At 33.3% G+C, this 25,257-nt stretch overlaps 1 protein-coding gene across 3 annotated transcripts in view; it reads left to right on the forward strand.

Annotated features, from left to right (window-relative positions):
- Positions 1 to 25,257, forward strand: part of RhoGAP102A (Rho GTPase activating protein at 102A) — a 169,621-nt gene that overhangs the window by 60,664 nt on the left and 83,700 nt on the right. For 2 of the 3 annotated variants that reach the window (XM_089644572.1, XM_089644573.1), the window contains exon 1: positions 9,897 to 11,868. In XM_089644572.1, coding sequence (XP_089500698.1) covers positions 10,105 to 11,868 — 1,764 coding nt within the window. In that variant the 5' untranslated portion in view covers positions 9,897 to 10,104. Of the gene's footprint in view, positions 1 to 9,896; positions 11,869 to 25,257 lie in introns of those variants that run through there. The other variant, XM_089644574.1, reaches the window with a different exon arrangement.

A 25,257-nucleotide genomic window follows, 5' to 3' on the forward strand; every position in this document is an offset into this window, starting at 1 on the left:
ATACATGTAACTATCACTTATTCACTTAATCACAATCAAATAAGTAATTAAACATTTGATTGCACCGTTAGCTCTTGGCTTTAGTCCAAACACAGCGTACAATGATCGAACAACTAAAGAGGATATTATTTAATATATTTGGTCACTTACTTAATATTGTTTTGATGGGTTCATTATTCTTCGAGGAAAATGTAATTTCTGACAACCACAGATTGAGCCACTGAAATTTCATTGTCGGAATAAAGTCGGCATCCTAACGACGTAAGTGAAGAAGTCACGTACAAAATTATGAGACGCTAGGTTCTGTGTATTGTACAGACCTAACGTTGAATTTGCATTAGCAAATTTCTAAAATTCAGTGGGAATGTTAACGACGTAAGTGAAGAAGTCGTGTTAAAAAATATTAGGCGTGCGACCCAGCGTAATAGACGTACATATGGTCGAATTTGCTGTAGCAAGACTAGAAAATTGATATTTTTTATGAACGTATTACTAAATATACTATCATTACGATTTCATTTGGATTAACTGAAATGTGAGCCTGGTACAAACCCCTGTTATTAGAGTCTTGTGTCGTCTCGAATCTTGTAAATCATCACAATGATAATTCATCAAATCTTTAAAAAGTTATATAAAGTCATGGAAAGTGATGAAACAAAAACTTTAATAACTGGGTTAAGTAGATTAGGTTAGGTTAGGTTAGGTTAAGTTAAAAAAAATCATCGTTTCGAATGACTTTATGTCACCTATATTATCGATCTTGTACGAAGTTTGAATCACAAAATATATGTATATTTTATAAATCAAAGCCGATCGGTTTCGAAACAATCGTTCCTTCCACAGGGCAAAATATAACCTAACATAACATTACAAAATAATGGCTGAACATACAATATTAAGTGTTGAAGTGAGGGTGGGGGTGTAACTTTGAATTAGAAAAAAACATAAATATTTTTTCTTAGAGTCCTTTCTTGGATATGTTCCAACTCACCGTACGTTCTATCTCCTCCCCCCACTGTTCACCAATCCTGAATCACACCTCCACCCCCACTTCAACACTTGACATTATTTATGTTAGTATATATTTTTTCTGAGCAAAGAACGGTTGCTTCGGAACAGGTGGCATTTGATATTAAAAATATAAGTACATATGGTGGTTCAAACAATATACGTAATATTTTTTTCATTTTTATTTGTAATGGACAACCACAAAATGTCTTCAGAACAAGAATTATAATCAATGAAAAATATTTACAAAAATTTACCAATTTAAATTAAGGTAGTACTTTATCGCTTTTCTGAATTTTCAAAATAACACTTAAATTCAAAGCATATCCGAGTTCCATAGTTGATTGAACAAGAGATACACACAGAACACACACCAAAAAGTGCCTTATGGGCATGGTTCGCGATCCAAATACAATCGTGGCCTAAGTCCATACAAAACTGTGTTTCCGAATTTTAAATGAGATGTAGATCTACGATGTCAGGCAAGTGTAAATGGGACGGATCTAGTGTTATATTTTTGCTCTATGACAGGCACACAAACATTAGTAATAAGAATTAAGGCAAATACGAAAATCCTAAAAAAAAAATTACTTTAAATTAAGCCGAATTTCTTGCACGATATCTACACGTGTACCGTTAACTGAAAGATATACATTCCTAGGTTATAAATAACCAGAAAATATTTGAAAAACTTCTAATTTCATCATTAAAAGTGGAAAATGCTACTTGTGCAATGACGGAGGACTTGACTAGTACAGGATCGAACCCGCAACACGTGGAACACCAACGTATTTGTCTTCTCAACTTAACAATTGAGCTGCGATTTCTGCAGTTACGGCATCTATAATTCGTTTCGTGGATAACGAAAATTTGCCGGGAGTCTAGGGGATACTTGGATTATTAATTGATTAGTTTTAGCCGCTCCGAGTGGCCATTCAGAAGTACTGGACCAGCGTTAGTTTCCGCATTGCAAGCCGCTCGCAAATGTCATAATCGGATGTTATTTCGCACATTGTGTGACAGTTTTGGAACGGGACTCCTGTGCGAGCGGCTTACATGCATGCGAATATTTCAGATTAAATTTAGATTATTGTAATGCTGTTTTATTTTTGGGGTATAATGCCGTGTTGAGCTTCCTCCTTCCTTTAGCCAATGTTTCAGACAGCTTAACAGTGTGAATTTTTTTATATGTCTATTTTATTTTGAAAATTAATTATGTATCTCTTTTAGTTTTGGCGCAATGGAAACATATTTTTGTTTGTTTAACTTTGAAACTTTTAGCTCTTTCATTTTGGTTAAATATTAAAAAAAAACTATTGTTGATGATGGGGAATGATATGCTCAAAACTGACACCAAATAATATCAACAGATTGTGTACTATGCTACGTATACATCCGCGAGCCGAACTGCCGAACTGAACCTCAACTTATGGGAAAGGAACGTAGCAACCGCAAATGGCGCGAAACGCCGCTTGCAGTTGATTCGTTCCTTTCCCGTAATTCGTGGGACGGTTCGCGTTTCGGGTCGCAAATGTATACGTACCTGTACAACAAGGTGACGAAATTACTTCAGCAGTAGATATTATACAATATGACTCATCAGTACGAGGTGATGAAATTACTTCATTCAGTAGATATTAGTCAGTCAGACTGATCAGTACAACAAGATGATGAAATTAATTCAGTCAGTAAATATTAGTCAGTCGGACACATCAGTACAACAAGATGATGAAATTAATTCAGTCAGTAAATATTAGTCAGTCGGACACATCAGTACAACAAGATGATGAAATTACTTCATTCAGTAGATATTAGTCAGTCGGACACACCAGTACAACAAGATGATGAAATTACTTCAGTCAGTAGATATTAGACAGTATGACTCATCAGTACAACAAGATGATGAAATTAATTCAGTCAGTCGGACACATCAGTACATCAAGTTGATTACATTACTTCAGTCAGTAGATATTAGTCAGTCGAACTCATCAGTACAACAAGATTATGAAATTACTTCAGTCAGTAGATATTAGTCGGTCGGACTCTTCAGTACAACAAGTTGATTAAATTACTTCAGTCAGTAGATATTAGTCAGTCGGACTCATCAGTACAACAAGTTGATGAAATTACTTCAGTCAGTAGATATTAGTCAGTCGGACACATCAGTACAACAAGATGATGAAATTACTTCAGTCAGTAGATATTAGTCAGTCGGACACATCAGTACAACAAGATGATGAAATTACTTCAGTCAGTAGATATTAGTCAGTCGGACTCATCAGTACAACAAGATTATGAAATTACTTCAGTCAGTAGATATTAAACAGTATGACTCATCAGTACAACAAGTTGATGAAATTACTTCAGTCAGTAGATATTAGTCGGTCGGACTCATCAGTACAACAAGTTGATTAAATTACTTCAGTCAGTAGATATTAGTCAGTCGGACTCATCAGTACAACAAGTTGATTAAATTACTTCAGTCAGTAGATATTAGTCAGTCGGACTCATCAGTACAACAAGTTGATTAAATTACTTCAGTCAGTAGATATTAGTCAGTCGGACTCATCAGTACAACAAGTTGATTAAATTACTTCAGTCAGTAGATATTAGTCAGTCGGACTCATCAGTACAACAAGATTATGAAATTACTTCAGTCAGTAGATATTAAACAGTTTGACTCATCAGTACAATAAGATGATGAAATTAATTCAGTCAGTATATATTAGTCAGTCGGACACATCAGTACAACAAGATGATGAAATTACTTCAGTCAGTAGATATTAGTCAGTCGGACTCATCAGTACAACAAGATTATGAAATTACTTCAGTCAGTAGATATTAAACAGTATGACTCATCAGTACAACAAGTTGATGAAATTACTTCAGTCAGTAGATATTAGTCGGTCGGACTCATCAGTACAACAAGTTGATTAAATTACTTCAGTCAGTAGATATTAGTCAGTCGGACTCATCAGTACAACAAGTTGATGAAATTACTTCAGTCAGTAGATATTAGTCAGTCGGACTCATCAGTACAACAAGTTGATTAAATTACTTCAGTCAGTAGATATTAGTCAGTCGGACTCATCAGTACAACAAGTTGATGAAATTACTTCAGTCAGTAGATATTAGTCAGTCGGACTCATCAGTACAACAAGTTGATTAAATTACTTCAGTCAGTAGATATTAGTCAGTCGGACTCATCAGTACAACAAGTTGATTACATTACTTCAGTCACTAGATATTAGTTATTATCCGAAAACTAAAAACTGCTTTATAAAGGTGATAAAATACGCTTATATATAATATATAATAACATGACATAAAAAATGGCTCACCTTACATTTTATGTAACTAAAATTAAAAATATATAAAAACACACGTATTTTCTTAGATAAATATATTACCAAACGTTATCGTCTCCTTTCTTTTATGTCGTTCATATAAAAATAATAAATACAAAAATCAAGAAAATCGATACTGTTTTTTTTTCAAATTTCGTTCGGAAATGTGCACATTTTAATTCTTCTGTAGTCAATTTTTCGATTTAAATATAAAGCGTTTTGTTTTCTCTTTCTAACGCCGTTTAAAATATATTGTTCACCATGAGAGTAAGGGAGATACAACTATTTCTATGAGGTTGTTAGCCTAAAGGGCATTTAACAGGTTTGATAATTTAACACTCGCTTAAATAGTCTAAAATTTAAACCTACTTAAAAACAGATTTGTTTTATTATGAAGTAGGAGAAATTAAAAATATTGCCAGGTTATTCAAAATACAGGAATGTTTGTCTCTCTTTAGAAAAAATAGTTATTTTACTTTAAATTTAAAAAAAGCAAACAACCAATACATTGACGTATTTAGCAGATATTTAGTAATTTTATTTGATTAATTGTTGAAATCACAAAGTCACGAGAAAAAGATTTCCGCGTGACGTAGATAGAACTGGTGACGGTCAATGTTTGCGTCAAAAATTCCTGGAGTTTTTTTTTTCTATTATTATTTACCTTCGCTCTACTAATGTTGACTTTTCACGCATCTAATATATTTTTAGACAAATTGTTTATGTTTCTATCGCATTTCGGTGTTCAAGAAAGGTGTAGGCATGTCTACATAATGTTTTTTTTAAAATAAATAGTCTATTTACTCCTCAGGCGTTTTTTGAAAAAACAGTTATTAGTTATCTAAATCATTGTATCTCACTTACCGTCATAGTTAGAAATATGATCTAACCTGTATTACAAAGATAAAATACCAAGCTTTATATTTCAATACATAGTTAACCACAGAATAGTTAAAATGTAGACCTCCGTGAAACAAAGTTCCAACCGCAATTTGAGAAATATTTGTGTAACTTTTGAATTTTTTATTAATTATTTTTTGTGTGAATTGGCAAAAAAGTGAGGTTACAATAATGTTTATAATACATTTGTTTAATAATAAAAAATTTAAAAAAATCGATTCTATTAAATTTAGTAACGTAAGTTAAGCCATTTTGAAAACTTTTGTGCTTGACTATAAAATTTTAATATTTTGAAACGTTTTATGTTTATTTTTAATAACACAATTTAAAGGTGTATTTTATTAGCTTTCAAAATCAATTTTTAATTTTCGAGTACGTTTAGAAATACCTCATTTATTTGGATTTTATTGGCAATACTACCAAATTCTCCGACTTTAAAGAAATGTATCGGTCAATTTGGCAGAGTCTAAATCACTTTTTTAATTAAAATTATCTACACGTTCCACAGCCAAAGTTCCTTCATCAGGAACAAGATACAAAGTATACTTTACAAAATAGCTCCTTCATCAGAATACAAAGCATACTTTACAAAATAACTTCCTTCATCAGGATACAAAGTGTACTTTACAAAATAGGTTCCTTCATCAGGATACAAAGTGTACTTTACAAAATAAGTTCCTTCATCAGGATACAAAGTGTACTTTACAAAATAGGTTCCTTCATCGGGATACAAAGTATACTTTACAAAATAAGTTCCTTCATAGGATACAAAGTGTACTTTACAAAATAAGTTCCTTCATCAGGATACAAAGTGTACTTTACAAAATAGGTTCCTTCATCGGGATACAAAGTATACTTTACAAAATATACTTCGCATTCTGACGAAGGAACCCTTGTTTCTGAAACATGTAGATATTTTTTATTGAAATGGTATCATTATTTTCATTAAACTTCCGATTTTATTGTCCGGGTTAAATCTTCCCGATAGGAAAAACTAAACCCTTCCACACACTTTTCCACAAATGATCATCTAGTCAATCAACATTATGTAAGTGCATTATATAAGCAAAATAAATACAAATCAATACAAGAACAAAACGTCAACTCACCAGAGATCAAATGGGAAAATAATTCACCGACTCCAGATATTTTCATATCAGAGGGATCGGCTCGGTAGAACTTCAACAGGGCCTATAAATCCTACTGATCCCTCAACATAAATATTTAAAAAATCTTTCGTTATCCTACATGTATTCAAAATGACCAACTTTTGCATCTTTATATGTAAATTTTTTGATAGATTTAATACGCCTAAATTTTTAATGAGAGAGCTAGGTATAATGCCAGTAGCCGAAATAACGAATGGTAATATTTTTATAGTCTGAGAATGCCAAATTCTTTTTATTTCATTTCCTAAATTTCTCCATATTAATATGATTACAATTATTGAGAAAAGGTCATTTTGTATATAAAATTATTTAGAAGAAATAATATTCAATTACAATTATTGTAGAAGAAATAATCTTAAATTACAATTATTGAAGAAGAAATAATCTTGAATAACAATTATTGAGAAGAAATAATTTTGAATTACAATTATTGAGAAGAAATAAGTTGGTAATCTTTGCCGTCTTGCCAAGAAAGTATTAAATAATTATATGTAATGGTAGGAATAAAATGAAGAAAAATATGCATTAATAGTATGATTATTAATAACATTATAAAGGTTAATATGAAGAGAGGAAGGTTGGGAAGTAACTGGCTATTCATATCTGGTCACCAAACACGGCTAGTACAATTTCAAGCAACTAAATATTGATTTGTCTATACTGGAGTATCAGTATCCACCACATTAAAACAAACATTCCCAAGTTACAACACCCATTCCGTAATAATTAGATACTTATGTTAAAAATAAAAAAATAATTAGATGCTTGCCTCAAAGCTTTTCATTTGATTTTTCAATATATCAAAAATACGTGTATTTGAATTATTTTTAAGTGGTGTAAACAGAAACGAGTACGGCATAAATATTTAGACGTTTGCAATGCAACTGATGTAAAAATATTGCGATGGGCTGTGATCATAAACAGATGGATTGGAGTGAAAAATGCCAACAAAAAAGCTTGAAGAATTTCTTTCTCATCACTCACCACTACCAACCTTACTTAGAGAGTATTTCACCACCATCTTGGTGGCTTATCAATACGATTACGTATATTAATAAATAAACAAATATATATGTACATATTTTTTTACATAATTGATTTTTTTTCTTTTTTTTTATTCTCGTGTTTGTGGGGAGTAGTGCCTTGACAGTTTTAATTTAAATGCATAATATAATATTATTTTCAATTTGGGAGGAGGGTGTGGGTACCTCCGCCCCGGGAACCATTTATTGGATAAGCAACACCCCTGCCATATGTCACCCTAAGTGGTTCGGTACGTTTGGTGACTTAGCAGGGGTGCCCAGGTTCATCGGGTGAGGTGTGTTCAGAATGAGCTTTCCCGTTTGGACTGGTTTGGAGAGACCCTTTGACTTCTTCAACTGGTCTCTAGTGGGAGGGATGCATTCATATGTCCGTCACTCCTGTATATACTGATCCCTAGATTCCTACCCAACCCTCATACCTTTTACCTTCCCAGAACTTCCTATCCTTCCCTTTCTTAAAAAAGACCCTCCAGACAGTATCCCAAAAGATGACATCGGCCCTGAGAGAAAATATTTTCCTTAGGTCCTCCTGTGTGGGATTAATGTAAAAACGACTTGAATTGTAAATCGTTAATTTACGTCATTCTTCGGATTCTTCGTTTTTTAATACCCCTTAGTGGGAACACGTAACGTGAAATAAAAAAGTCAAGTGTATTTTTATTATGCATGATTAAATTAATAAATCAAACAAAATTTAAAAAATGAGTAGTTGGTGGCTGAGTTCTCCATCACAACACAAGCAATATTTTCCGCTTATTGTGGTGGTAGTATGAGATTTTCAAATATTGTCAGGTTGTCCGTAACCCGGGAATGTTTGTCTTTCTTTTAAAAGAAAATAAATATTACATATCAAACTTTTGTGGTATTTTTAAGGCAATTCATAGGTTGGTACTTCAGTTCCCAAAGGTATCCAAATTGATTTGAAGATACTTTTTTACCTATTCTAATTGATATTCATGAATACTCCTTTCAAGGTAACCTAACCTAACCCAACAAGGTAGAGTGAATGAGAGAATCGGCAAAACACAAAAATTAAAAAATAAATATAAAGCTGTTGGGTTAGGTTAGGTTAGGTTAAGAAGGACATAAACAATGTAATTATGAACACGTCGATACCTCACGCAAAAACTTGCTGGTGAATTTAATATAAAAATCATTTCCCGAATATATTTATGACACTGTATATTGTTGTGTCTAATATTTTTATTTTTAGAGTACGAATATTCCAGCGTGTGTAAATATAGTTTCAGAACGATGAAATTTCTCCGTTAGGAATAGTCATTTAACGGTGCCTTGGTTAAAAGTGATCTAATAATATTGTTTCACCTACAACAAGTGGATACCAGTGTTTATTTATAGTTAATGGTGAAACGTGCGCTTCTGGAAGTATTTACGATCGTATATATTCCAGGTACTTCTTGCAACTCGGACAAATACATTGTTTGGTTTAAAAATATTCAAACGCTTTATACAAAGAGATACAATCCAAATAAATACAATTTAAATGTCGTAAAAGAGACCCAACTATTCCGGACTACAGCATATACAATCGTAGGTATGCTGTGAGGATGAAGAGAGTGGGAAAAGGAGGCAGATGGTAAAAAGGAAGGTTGGCAATTACCTTGCTATTCAGATTAAACAAGGCTAAAGCAATTTCTAGCAACAGTTCAATTCAGAATTGTGGTATTTCTCCATGGTGACACTACCACTATTTTGATTCGCACTCCTGTTGAAGACTGGTTGGCCATCTTCACTTTGGAATTCACAGCTCAGAACGACTCTTCACTCGTACCAGTCACATAGAAAATCAATCGCAGTCCTTTACCCAAAGACATGTTCGCGGCAGCACGAGATCTCTTAGTGAGGAAAATGTCTTACTTCTACATTGATATCCTTCAGATAATATTATGACAATGTTATGTTGAAATTCTGTAGCGTTGAAAACTGTGAGGTGAGACGAAAAGCGTTATTTGAAAATGAATAATAAACAAACTTCAAAAAGGTATTTCTTTACCAGAGATCAAGGTGAAATTTAAACATGGCGAATATATCAACGAAAGCTCCGGAATTTGCTCTGCCAATGCTAATCTTTCTGTGTCGGCTGGTTTCAGTCCCCCTTTATTAAATCCTTTTTTGTTGGAAGTGGGTCTGCAGGATCAGAAGGTGTCCAATATAGCTACGCGTGGAAATAATTCCATACAATGGTCCTTCATACCTGCGCCACCACCGCTTCCTCCTGTACCGTCAAAATAACAAGTAGAACAGCTATTAATAACGCGTGTGTAAAACTTTTAACACCGACGGGTGAGGGGGCCCTAGGAATATGTGGGGGGTGAGGGGCGGGGAGCGGGCGGGCCCGGTGGGCGGCAGTCACAGCGGTGCGCGCGAGAACACTGGCCGCCCAGGACAGTCCGCACGGGAGACACTTTAGTCGCCGAGTGAAATTCCGGACACTTCGTTACGTGCTCCAAATGTGCGCCCCAGTGATAGTAATTCTAAATCCCGTGAAGTAAAGTTTCAGTGGATTATGCAGTGAGGAGACTGAGGATTGGTCAGTTAACAGTTTCACCGAGTCAATGAGCCGCGGCACCCGGCCGCGCGTCTCTACAGGAAGGCGGAGGCACGGGGCCCCGCGGCATGGCGGACGACAGGCGCGGGGGAAGCGCTGAGGACCGACGGCGCTCCAGCGTGGACCCCGACGGAATGGGCAAAGCTCGCCGGGCCCGTAAGCCCACCAAGGAGCGGTGGCTCCTCACGCGCAAGACATGGAAGTACATGGCGGATGCTGGCCGCCGCCTCATCCCCGAGGGAGCGCTCAACCGCCCCGAAGACGTGCCCAAGATAGAGGCCTACTTCCAGGAAGTCTGCCAGAGGGAGCCCAAGTTCCTGCTCTGGAGGAAGAGCTCCTACCCCGGCGCCGTGGGCTTCAGGCCCCACAGGCGGAGAACAAGAACCAAAGGGGGCTCTTGCCGACAAGCCAGCTCCGCTGATGAAGCAGAAGAAGCCACTCCCCCTAGAAAACAGATGGGAAATCTAGTCATCACTCAAACTTCAGGCGGAAGATTTGACATCAGCAAGTTAAAAAAAGACTTTCTCGAATCGTCAACTACTAAAAGCCCGCGATCTGCACTGAAAAGCTCTGCAACGGCTTCAGCTTCACTGTCTGCTTCGGTTCCTGCTGAAGATCCTGATCAGAAAGAACTGATCGACATGATTCAGAAGTACCTAAATGTCCAAGACAGACCGCCCCCTCCCGCAGGTCAGCCTGGGTTTAACTATCAGGATTTGATAGACAAACTACAGCAACATTTAGCGCTTGTTTTCGGAAAACAGAATGAAAGGGAAAGAAGAACTTTGGGAACATCCCGTCCCTCTTCTTCAACTTCGCTTCACGAAGGTGATCCCGTTCAAAGATCTTTATTAGATACGCTAAGTCGATACTACAGTAGATCTCCTAATAGAGATCACATTATACAGGATTTATTGACAGATAGAAAACTGCTAAAAAAACTGTATTATGATCTGCGTCAAACCAAAGGTTTCAGAGGAAGTAGAGTTCATCTAAGTTCAAACAGTGGTGGACACAGTTCTAGTTCAATGCCACAGTGGCGCTCTGGCCTTCACGCGACCAGAAGAGACGAGGAATACGAAGAAGAAAACGACGATGATTACAATGAAGGACCTTGGGAAAGAAGACCAGGGCGTGGCATAGGCAGTCCTCCTCCCTTACTAGAAGTGCAAGGAGAAACCGGTGAACGTTATGCCGAAACAGGCATACAAACGGATCACCTGGTCGAAGCTACGCTCCGCATTTTACGGGCAGAGGCAGCAGAAAAGAAGCGACTTAGACTGCTAGAAGAAGAAGAAGCCATGAAAGAAGCAGCCAAACCCGACGACAAAAAATCTCCAAGACGGAGAAGCAGCGTAGACCACGATGACGTCTCCCAATCAGTCAGTGATACGATAAAACGCTACTTACGCATGGCACGGAAGAAAAGCGTGGACGGCGATAAAGCCGACAGATTCAAACGGATCAATTATGATAAAAACCTGCGTAACATAAAGCCAAAGGGTGAAATAAGCAAGCCAGGGGATGATGACGGACTTAGCAAGGGTTGTCAGACGGAGGACGACTGGTTAGACACGATGGTGGAAGTAGTAACTGTGGATAAAGGTCCCAGTTCCTTCTTCTCCCACCTGCTGCACGGCCGGGAGAAGGCCCCCGTGGCTGTAGGCGGGAGTAGCGCGCCTGTCTCAGTGAGTTGCTCTCCCACAGGTGGCGTGAGTATGCAGAAGTCGCGGTCCTCATCCAGCGTGGTGCAGCACGTCAGCAGGAAGATCTGGAGGACTCGCAGCAAGTCCAGAGGACCCCCCCTGCAGGCCTCCACGTGGGTGCCACAGGTGAGAAACTATGTTTTCATATTACTCTTGGTTTTCTCTTTATTGATTTATTCACTTATTATGTAGTTCTTATAATACAGACATTAACAGATATAAAACTGCTTTATGATTGCGGTAAGTTGTAGACTTCAGATGTAAAATTCATTTTAGCTTCAACGGTGATAGACACAATTCTTGGTTTAACTTGGGACCTGTGTGATCTTTGTGGATGCTGTATGATTTTAAGGGAAGAAAAAGTGAACTAGGGGTTGTAAAATACCCCAACATATTAACCAGCAAATCATTCCACTGCGAAGATGTTGAACGCGTTAAAAAATGACCCGTTATTTTGCTACAAATGTCAACCATTTACATAATGTTGGGCGTGTATTTTTTGAAAACCACGCCTTAGGTGATTCTAATTTTGCCTTTGATTCTATTAAATATAGGTTTGTTTTGCTTTTTTTAACTATAAAGGCAAATTATTGGTATATGAAGCTTTGCTTGCTAACTCCATCTTCCTCATTTATGCCATGTTTATATTTAAAACGTTAGTAGATGTCGATATAACAAAGATGATTAGCTTAGTTCTTGTCCACTTAGCTAAAAACGTAAACCCATAAACGAAGATATAAAAACAAAACCAATAGACTTACAAAGCTCCATATCAACAAGCCATTTACTTCACAGGCTTTTTCATTAGGGAATAGACCCATTTAATAGGTACACTCGTGATTTCAACCAATTTGACAAACCATAAAAAGAGCATTTTAACGAGGTTGTTCATGAAATATTAGATAAACACTCCTAAAAGAAACAGGGATAGTAAAAAATCGTCTCCTATAAAATTAGTCGAAGCATGTTTTTTTTTTATTTTTGCTCTGGCATCTTTGATTTTGCTAGAACATGCATTATGTCAAAAATAATAATAATAACAACAATACTTGGATGACTTGTATGGCGCCGTTTTTGTGCAAAAACACCTCAAGGGCGCAACTATATTATCAACGTATTGTCGATTTCATGACAACTTTATTATCAACGTATTGTTGATTTTACGTTAACTTTATTATCAACGCATTGTTGATTTTACGTTAAGTTTATTATCAACGCATTGTTGATTTTACGTTAAATTTATTATCAACGTATTGTTAATTTTACGTTAACTTTATTATCAACGTATTGTTGATTTTACGTTAACTTTATTATCAACGTATTGTTGATTTTACGTTAACTTTATTATCAACGTATTGTTGATTTTACGTTAAATTTATTATCAACGTATTGTTGATTTTACGTTAACTTTATTATCAACGTATTGTTGATTTTACGTTAACTATATTACCAGCGTATTGTCGATTTCATGACAACTTTATTATCGACGTATTGTTGATTTTACGTTAACTTTATTATCAACGTATTGTCTATTTTACTTCAACTTTATTACCAACGTATTGTCGATTTTATGTAAACTTTATTATCAACATTTTGTTGATTTTATGTTAACTTTATAGTCAACTTATTGTCGATTATATTTCAACTTTATTATCAACGTATTGTCGATTTCGAGAATTGATCAACTTTTTTTAAATGTACTTTAGTAACACATTTAATTTCTAGTAAAATAATAATAATAATAACAATTTTGTACTTATGTATTTCATCAACTTACAGTCAAATATTTCCCCCAACTTAGCACCTTTCATTATATCATGTCTTATCTAAGACTCTGAAAATGTTGTTTTGTTCATTGGTCAGAAGTCCACTGGAGTATGCTTCCACAATATGGGATCCTCAATATAAGGTATACATAGATTTAGTAGAAAGTATACAGAATAAATTTTCGAAACATTTACTCAAGAAATACAACAAAACTACAAATAATATGTTAACTTTACAAAAAAGACGCACATTGTCAGACCTGTTTTTTCTACATAATCTGCTAAATAATAAAATAGATAGTCCCGAATTGCTATCCGTCATTGGTTTAAATGTTCCAACGAGGCGTACCAGGCACACTACACTATTTCATATTGAAGCCAACAATACCAATGCAGCAAACAACTCAGTAATTACTCGCGCAATCACAAGATACACCCATTACGAAAAATTACTACATTTAGACATCTTTCATGATTCCTTTCTAACATACAAAACTAACTTATTAAATTTCTTAGCATGACATATTTCAAAAATATTTTCATATCATTTTTCAAAACTCCTATCTATTAACAGTCCATTACAATTCGTGAGCTTATTATAATTCTTGTTTTCAATTCATTTATTATTATCTATACATACACTTCCTTCCTTTTATAACAATCTCAGGCGAAATTATGTAATGATATTTTATGGATATACGTAATAGGTACTACAACTATGTAATAACTAAAAATATCTAACTGTATCTTATTGTACTGTGTATGTCTTAACAAATAAATAAATCATAACACTATCTTAGAACTTGAATAATTACACAAATTTAGAATATTTCTTCTAATAAATTAATAGTTTAATATTTCATACAAATGCTTCGAGCTAATGCATTCCACGATAACTCAACATAATGACAAATTAAGACATCTTTAAAAAGTGCTGTAAAGTAATTAAAAGCGATAAAAAAACCTAACCTAACCTATTTTTTGTTTCATCACTTTTTAAAGGTTTGTTGAATTGTCACTATGTTGAGTTATCCGATTACCGTTTTCTCTATCTGTTCCTACATACATAGTTAGACAGAGCCTAGGAAGCCTATTTTTGTACAGCGACCCTTGGGTAATTTTTCATTAAAAAACAGGGCTTATTTATGTAAAACCGTACCATGTAACCGTCCTAATTGCTCCCAACTGGCTGCAGCCAATGAGACTATGGCGTCCCCAATCGTGGTATATTGGAGGCTGGAGGTAGTGAGGGGGGAAGGAGATAGGGCAGAGGAAGTGGGGAAGTATCTGGCTGTTTTGATCTGGTCACCAAACACGGAAAAAACCATTTCAAGAAACGTTTCAATTCAAGGGCAATACTGAGAGTATCTTTCACTCTAGAATACAAACTATCCAATTGTAATTAGTGCGGCCGGGCAGATAGACTGGGATAACCACGATGTTTTCTAGTTTTTGTAATGTTAATTCTCATTATATTGGCTTCCCAAGTATTGACCAAATATTATTTGCTCGCTGATACTTCAACGTTACTTAAAGTGGAAAAAAAACTGTAGAAAAGTCGAGGAAAGTTGGTAAAACCAACAAAAAAATCTGTTAATTCCCGCATACCCAATTTCTACCGATTTATAACAAGTTTCTAGTTTTTAAGTTCCAGAAAAAATATATGATTTTTTTTATGACAATATCTATGCACTTGTTAAAAACACCGTTTGTTCTGTTATTTAATATGTTATAGGCATGAAAAAAATCACAGTGTATCTTTAAATACTACTAAAGCATTTGTCAAGAGACTATTGCTCTATTTCAAACGAGTCGTGTTTTATTAAATATTTTCACCATTTTCGCTTCATTATTTTTCATTTTTTTCATTTGCCCGCGTGCAGAACCAACCTTAGAAAAAATTCGATATTCTTAACTCTTGTGAAATACCGAAACGAAGTCAAGCGTACGACCACAAATGTTAATTAAATTAATGCACAGTTATAGAAAAGGTACAACATGAGCATCTCCTGTCCCCATCCCATCTTCCTCTGCCTCTTGCCCTTTCCTATTCCTTCTTCCTTCTAAATTTTCCTTATTTAATTTTTTTTTCTTTTTTGTTAATTTCATTTTCAGTTAATGGTTTTAACCAATAACAATTTTATATTATATCATATTAACCAACATTAGCATAAGAAACTATTTTGGCTTACCTCATATTTAACCTCTTGTATAACTCATCCTGTATAAAATTGCTGTTTGTTTCTTACAATAAATAAATGAATTATTATAATTTTTTTCGTATTTACATATCTCCCTATCAAACCCTTACTACGGGGCCTTAATAATGTAAATTGCAATATATTTGTAAGATTTTTTCATCAATATTACGTTGGTCAAAAAGAAGTGATGATTTTATAACTGTTACCATTTGAACTATTATAACAGAACAGTTGTCACTGGGCCAACTCCGGCAGCGAATGCAATTAATCTTTCCCATCCCTAGCAATTACCGCCACAAAGTCGTAATGGATTCGAGTATTTTGCACCTCCCTCAATTTTTAAGAGTTATTATGATAGTGTCGTGGAGACCACGCTTGAAAAACGGTGGAAAAGCTTCCTCGTGAAAGACGGATTTAAAGTCTTTAAATGTTCACACTGCTGTTTTCAGAGTTCCCATTTATATTTATTACAGGGTTGAGAAATTTTAATATATATATTTTTTTTGTAATGACAAAATGAAAAGAAAGTTCAAAGAAAAAGTGGCCAGTCGAAGTCAAGTAACAGTTCTTGCATATATAATTGCTGGGGTGGCAAAGATAACTGTTACAATGTACCATATATTTTTGAGTAGGTACCATATAGTTTTGAGTAAATACCATATATTTTTGAGTAGGTACCACATATTTTTGAGTAGGTACCACATATTTTTGAGTAGGTACCACATATTTTGGAGTAGGTACCATATAGTTTTGAGTAAATACCATATATTTTTGAGTAGGTACCACATATTTTTGAGTAGGTACCATGTAATTTTGAGTAGGTACCATCTATTTTTGAGTAAGTACCATTTATTTTTGGGTAGGTACCATATAATTTTGAGTAGGTACCATATATTTTTGAGTAGGTAATTTATATATGCTTGCCTTTTTAGGGTGCTTAGTTTTGTTGAAGTACACGTTGTAAACTTCATGATATAAAATAATGCTAATTTATTGAAAAACTCTTCAAATTTTTCGTATTCCTGTTAAAAACGGGACTACAGGCCTTTAACGAATGAATTCACAGATTTCCTATGAAAAAAACTGCTAAACGCATTGACAATAAATACTACCCTACTTTTTTAAAATGTATGTGTTGATTAAAATTATTGTAGAACAGAATAATCATCTATTTAAAGAAATTTTTTGTACTTTTTTAAAATTTAGGAAGATAGATTTTAAAAAGTTTTAATGTAATTAAATATGTAAAATGTTTTAGAGATTTCATTCCATAGCACCATTTTTTCTCTTTTAATGCTTTGCTATGCTAGAACATCTGTTTTTCCGTGTGGTATCTTAAACAGGTCGTATTTATCACTACGGCTAAAATATTCAGTAACTTATCACATCATTTAATATTTATTTATTAACTGTCTTACTATTTAGATTCTTGCACACCTGCTTAACTTTGGTTTAACAGTCGTCTTTAAAACCACTCGTAGTGCTATATCTGTCACCAAATGACACGTTCTCATAAAACTCTTTATATCTCCTTCTCTAGTATGGTCAGATATATCGGTACTATTTTGGGACCGATGGAATATTATTTTGGGACCGTTCAAAATAGTCAAAAAATGGCAACACCTAGGACATAGCTATAGATAAAAGCATCTGTCATTTGCACTTCAACAGATCATCAAAAATACACGTTTATAATCAGTAATTAAACTTTTTATTTAATATTTTAAATATAAAACAAAAACAAAAAACATTTTCGCATAATGCAGTTAGTTAATGACAGATCTCAAATATAGGGTTTTCCAATAAGAGGTGTTATTTTGATATTCAATCGTAAAAGATCAATGATTTCGTTGCTTGTGTGGCACGTAGCGCCGTCTCGTTGAAATTAAACGTTGTCCAGATTAATACCATTCAATTCCAGCCATAAAAAATCATTAATCATCTCTCGATAGCCCAATCCATTCACCGTAACTATTGCTCCAGCCTCATTTTCAAAAAAGTAAGGTCCAATGACTCCGCCGGACTATAAACCGCACCAAACAGTCACACGTTGAAGATAGAGAGGCTTTTCAACAATAACTCTTGGGTTTTCCGAGCCCCAGATGCGACAATTTTGCTTGTTAACGAAGCCACCGAGGTGGAAATGGGCCTCATCACTCAAGATGATTTGCATTTGATTCACTCAAGTGAATTTTAATAATTTCAATAATGTTAAAGCGTGTATCGTTCCATTTTTATTAATGGCGTAGTTTCTACTTGTCAAATGTCAAAAAATGATAGCTACAAAAGTAACATCTACTGAAATAGCGGGCTATTCAAAATAACACCTCTTATTGGAAAACCCTGTAGTTTCCGTCATTTTTAACTGAATGAAGTCAGTACCAACATAATACATGTCTGTTTTTTGCATCCCGAATTCATTACATCAAAAGACGACCCATACGAAAACAGGACGAAAAATAATAGCATCGTTGTACCCTTACATTGCTGGTTCCTATGCAAACAGTATCTGTAGCAAGTTTGTTTAGTTTCATATGTTTCTAGCTTCCCTGGAGTCGAATGTAAAACATACATTTGTTTCAGTATTTTGAACAATCCGATACGTCATCGGCCGATACAGTTAGTAGGCGGTGAGTAATTCTGAAATCTAATTTAAACCCGCAAATGTTTGCAAGTCCTTCGGGTGTGAGAATAGATCTTAAAAAAACAATTAATTAGGTAGATCTCGTACTCTGTAACCTTGTACTGTGTACGTGTGGAAGATGCAGAATAACGATGTACAGCAATGCTGTTCTTTCTGTAGTCTATTAAACACCGCATTTCTACCTATTTATAGCATACATGTTATTTTTGAAGAAAATCTCTATACATTTACTAGCCAAATCAACAAAGTAACTATATGAAATTCCGACGATTGAAAAAAAATTGCAAATTATGCTCATTGTATGTCATTTAACATACGAGTATTAAAGGAATTATTTAAACACAGCATTTCTTTAAATGAATGTCTATTTTAAATAAGTCATGAAATATGAATTATAAATCTTTTTTATATCAGCCCGCTCCCTCAAACATTAATATTTACATATCTTCTTTTCAAACCATCTTCTTTTTATTTTTGAACGCTTACTACGAAGCCTTATGAAGACACGCGCATGGAAAAAATGATCCTGCTTAAATTGTCACTACGCCAATTTCCTGATAAAATATTAGTCATTTAGAATATATCGAGAACACGTGTTCCTTATACATATCATGACGGAAAGCGAAAATATAAGTATGTCAATATTACTATCCGTATTTGTATAAACACGTGTTCCGCTGTCCTCATAAAACATTCGCTTTTGACTGATGTTTTTTTTGGACACTATCAGTTAATTGGTTATAGGTCTGCAGTCCCATTTTTAACAGGAAAACGAATAATTTGACCAGATTTTAGTAAAATTAACAGTGTTTCATACAAACGTATTCCCCTATTTCCTCTCAGGATTTTGACACCAGTGCAAATTTTTTGTATTAAGTTTTGATTTTTTTTAATAAGTTACTTCTTATAAGAGTTAGGACCTTGCAAAAAATAAATTTGCTTAGTTTGTACGCCATCAACTAACGTTCAGTTATACGAATTCGACAACGTATTTTTGAAAAATCACGGGATATTATAATTGTAGAATTTGTGAAGCATTAATTTATAAAAAAATTGCCTTGGGACCATATTGCCTTTCAAAGACAAATATTGTCCATTTTATTTATAATATTAAGTAATTAATTTTTTTTTCGTCGAATACCGATTACTGGTAGGTGGGTAATTAATCATTTGTTTGAATTCATACAATTTGAGTTCCTTGAACGTGATGATATTTCACATCACGCACATCATCACAGACTACCTAAATACTTGAGGTGATTTTTCACAAAAACGGCGCTCTACAAATTATCCAATTATTATTATTATTATTACGTACGTTTGGTGAGCTTTTTTCAATTTCGCTGGAATTTTATTATCTCAGTAAGTAGAATAACAAGATGAAACATACTGTATGTAAGCAATGCATCTGTGGTCGCATCAAGATTTGTTTCGATAGTTAGGTACCTATTATCACTGTTTTCGATTAAAAAAAATAACACGTTCTCTGCGGTTTTTACATCATTTGGTAGGGCTTATGAAACTTAAGGTACCTAGTTTATTTCTGTACGGACACTAAACTTTTTTTAGCCTTTTCTCAAATAGAACGTTAACAGTTTTATAATGGCGTGTGATGCAATGTCGCTTCTAAATTCAAAACACGCACAATACTGGTGTTGCAAGGATTAAAAATATTAATATCTGTATTTTTTTTAATATTCTGTAATTTGACTTCCTTCTTGTGATATTTTTGCAGGGATCAAATACAAGACAAATAATAGTAGTTTCAAAAACCGTAATTTAAAAATCATCAAAATTTATTTTTTATTACACCGAATATGTATTATTTGTTTATAATTATTTGAATTATACTGTACTATTTTTATATTATTTATTTACAAGAAATCATAGTTGCATACAAGTAATTTTTTTATTTAAACCACCTCACTCTGAAATTTAATAAGGAAATGAGAAGATTTTTTATTTATTTAGAATTAATGGCTTAAGTGCCACTTACATACATGATAGTTATTTAGAATTAACGGCGTAAGTGACACTTACATACATCATAGTTATTATAATTAATGGCGTAAGTACCACTTACATGCATGATAGTTATTTAGAATTAACAGCGTAAGTACCACTCACATACATGATAGTTATTCATAGTAAAATATAGAAAGAGGAAGGAAAAGATAAATTACATAAGTAAACAAGACAAAATAGAAAAAAATTAAAAACCTGTTATGCAGTGACCTAGTTAATAAATTCATATTATTACTGCAATAGTGGCGTATTAAAAACATAAGATAACATAGCATAAGAGTTACTAATGGAATGTAGTCTATTTTGTAACAGAATTGTAGCCTGAAACCGTGGTATAATTATCAAATTAATTCTAGGGAACCTTGATCTAATGGTAGCAACATGAATCGAATTAACATTAATATATTAATACTACCTTGATCCCTTCAACCTTGATGAATTTTCTTGGAATTTTGGAATTCTTCCGAGGTAACTAAAATGTTCTACATGTTACTTATTTTTTAAATTATCGCTAAAAAAATACTATTTTAGAAACTAGATTAAATTGTCTTTGGAATATTTGCATTTGAAAGAAACATTGAGCTTTCCAAAAAAATTTTTTTTTAGTAACAAACATGAAAATTTTAACAAAAAACTTACCACGACATTTTACTCCGAAAGTTCATAATCTTAAAAGAATTCCATATTTATAAAACATATTTAGTGTAGGTAATAATTAATAAAACTGTCAATTCACTTTTTATACCGTTAATACATAATTATTTTTTTAAATAATTGTTTAAACTTTCAAATTAAAATGAAAAAATGCTGAATTTCGTAATCATGGACTTTCACAAGTTTTATCCATGTAATAATGTATGAATATTTGATACCAACTATGAAAAATAATTATTTATCTTTCTAATGACATAATCTAAATCTAAATCCATAAACATAGTCTGAAACTTGCTAAAGAAAAAGGAAGCTCAAAAAGCAAAGTGAGCTAAAAATGATGATTTCCTTGTTCCACAATATTATATTTGGCCGATGAAGGAAACCTTTACAAGCTGAAAGGCATTATACTAAGGAAAGTTTAATCAAATGAGAGAGAAGCTGAATTGGAACATATCACATATCTACGCATTATAGAAAAAAATATAAAAATACTTTTTTAATGTATTGACGCCCCGGTCAGATCTGTCCTTCAAAGGATATAATGGAATACGATGTTTGTGGCTAGTAATGTCCCTCCGAGGCTTGAAGGGTTAAATACACAAATAAAAACACTCTACATACATCCGTAAGAATATTAAAATAACACATTGAAAAACAACATAAAATCGTCTGAAATTTTTGAGTTAGATTAATTTTAAAATGTATCATCTCAACAGAAATAAGCACCGTTTCCCAGTTGAATCACAGCGGCGTTAAAAAAACATAAATAACTACAAGTTTCTGTCAAAAACATTTGCTGTAACACACATCAGAGCTGTGCCGGGGTAGGCAGATGAACGCCACTGTAGAAGCCGAACATTTTAATTATCCGGAAACTTATGTAACTATTTTGGTAAAAAGCAGTCACTTTGTGGTTTGACATATTACTAAATAGAAATAAAACACTGTTTGAAAACCACGAATTATTGTAAATTATTTTTATTTTTAATAGATTCGAAAGCTAAAGATGACAAATTTTGTCATTCGGGAATATATAAATTAAATTTTAATGATTGTTCAGCATTCTAAATTGGTAAAACAACCCACAATGTCCAAATTAGAATTGAATAACATCTTAGATGCTTAAACAATAGTGGCTTTTCTGAATTTGCCAATCACCTAATAGATAAGTATCACACTTTCAATCAAAACACCGGTGCTAATATTTTACACAAAAACGGACATGGCAACAGACTAAATAATTTAGAATCCCTCAAAATAGAATTCAGCTCCTCTCTCATTTGATTAACCTTTCCGTAGTATTCATCTCACTCTATATTTTTAATGCCTTTCAGCTTATTAAGGTTTCCTTCATTGGCCAAATATAATATTGTGGAACAAGGAAATCATCATTGTTTAGGTCACTTTGCCTTTTGCGCTTCCTTCCTCTTTAGAAAAAGTTTCAAACAGCGTTACTATGTCCATCATCAGGGCATTTTTACGTTATAGATTCTTTCATAATCCTCTAACTAGGGTTTTATAACAATACCCTTATTACTATACCATCTGATGGTTGTATTTAATTAACTGAATTTACGTTACATTAATTGTTACATGAAGAAAAATTCTTAGCTGGATAAAAAAACCACTTACAAATGACAAGAAAAAGATAACAATAAATGTGACCATTTTACTTAATTTTACCAATATGATTTACTTAACGTAAATATTTAATTTTTCTTCATTGGGCTGCAAAAAATAGGGTGAAGTACCTGTTTATATGTTGCTTAAGTGATACCGTGTTGCACTCGTTAATCCTCTTAAGGCGATGCCACACGTAGATAGTAATGAAAAATCATGTGTTTTTGGTTTGAAAATTTGGTCGCCTAGAAATGTTTCAGATACTTTAATACGGCGAGTAGAATACATTTTGGCCTTTGAAATAATCGAGTATTTTTTAGATAAGTCTTTTTATAAGCCCAGAAAAAAATAATGTAAAAGGCCTATGAAAACTGCTTTAAAGTTCAAAATCTCCTACTTACGAACCCATTTTTGGTTATAATTTTATTGTGTAATGTGGCAAATTAAGTTATTTATAAAATGATCGAAAAAAAATTATATATTTATGCCTGAACATCCACAAAATAAAATAAAAGGAACTTTTTGGCCATGTTTTTTTCTTGCATAAACAAAACAGGCGGATGGTGTTAAGCGGGAATTTAAACCTTATCGCCATCTACGTAAGGGTTGTTATTGATAGCGGCTCAATTTAAAATATTACACGACGTAGCGCATCGCCTTAATGTGGTTTTGGTGCAGTCATCTAATACCGGATACCAAGAACTATTGAGATTAGCGCCGTTGTTCCTATTTATATTTATGGGGTATTTGTGTATTTTAATTGCCTCTGTAATTATAGGCCCTTGATGCGTTTTGGACCTTTCCAGCGCTTTAGGCACAAATCTAAAAGACATCAGGTTTCAATTAAGTGGTCGGTAATTGCTGATTTGTCCAGATGGCTGAGTTTACATACTCAAAAATGTTCTGAGATCCTTTTTTTGTCCTTGTCATATCTCGATTAGTTGAGTATATAAACTCTTTCTGTCTCATGTTGGAAATCGATTGAAAATATATGGAAGTCGGTTCCTTTTTTTATAAGAATTTACAGTACATTTACATTACATTACTTTTAAAGTACATATGAAAGATAGACATATCCGATGTTTAGATGTTAAATATCGTATAAATATTTTTTTCTATAATCAAGTAATAATTCTATTGCATAAGCTTTTGATACTAATACAAATCAAATATGTATCATCCTCTAAAAAAACTTTATGACATGATGTTTATCATTCAATTTTAGAACAAATTTGTTTACGTTCAAATAAATCGTTTATTTTTTTCTGTAACTTTCATTTTGTTATCTATAGATCTAATTTTTAACAGATACGACGTACTTTCGTACACTATAAACTATATAAATTATGCTCACTTTGGTACACCATTTTCCAAATATATTTTGCTCACATTGGTACACTATAAACTATATATATTATGCTTACATTGGTACACTTTAACTATATATATTATGCTCACACTGGTACACTATAAACTATATATATTAAGCTCACATTGGTACACGATAAACTATATAAATTATACTCACATTGGTACACCATTTTCCAAATATGTTTTGCTCACATTGGTACACTATAATTATATTATGCTCACAATTGTACAATTAAACCATATATATTATGCTTACATTGGTACACTTTAACTATATATATTATGCTCACACTGGTACACTATAAACTATATATATTATGCTCACACTGGTACACTATAAACTATATATATATATTATGCTCACATTGGTATAATACAAACTATATATTTCTTTATTAATTTTTGTGAAATCAACAGTTTAATATAAAAATACATGAAACTAATTAAAATCATAACAGAAACAAAACACAGAAGATTTAGAAAAGAATAAAAAAACACTATTTTATAGAATTTTTTATATTTATTCATTTCTCACGGACAAAAATTATCTTATTAAAAAAGTGATAACATACCAATTTCCAAATAAAACATTAGTCACTCAGAATATATCGAGAACACGTGTTCTTGATGTCAATTGATATCAGCATCTGTATTTGCATGAACACGTGTCCCGCCGACCTCACAAGACACTAACTTTTATTGACACTTTCTTAGGAACTCTGTCAATTCGTTCATTAAAGGCAGTCCCGTTTTTAACAGGAAAACGATTTATTTGACAAGATTTTTAAATAAATTAACATTATTTTATATCAGTAAGTTTTTTTGTGTTTTTTCACAAATCATGAATACCGTTTTAAAGTTTTTTTTTTATTCCTATCATTGTACTAAATATGTCTAATTTTAATATTTTCATTTAATTTGAAAAACTGCACTTTCTCAAACTTGGCTACAACGTCATTATGACGTAGAAAACGCCAATGTCCGGTTAGACGGCTGTCACCAACCTCGCCGAATCCACAAATAAAAACATTTTGTCGGAAATCGAAAATGACACATTTTAAGTCGTGAAAATTTACTAGTCAACACAAAAATACATTTATTATCGAAAAATTTTCTTGAATCAAAAACAGTGTATATCCCCATTGAAAATTTCCATCTTTGATATTGTTTTATTATAATTATTGTACAATCTGTTCAAGAAATAATTATGTTTACAATTTGTTTTACATTGTTC

The sequence above is a fragment of the Hesperophylax consimilis genome, chromosome 21, assembly GCF_061612785.1.
Source record: "Hesperophylax consimilis isolate HC1 chromosome 21, BYU_Hcon_1.0, whole genome shotgun sequence".
Taxonomy (NCBI): Eukaryota; Metazoa; Arthropoda; class Insecta; order Trichoptera; family Limnephilidae; genus Hesperophylax; species Hesperophylax consimilis.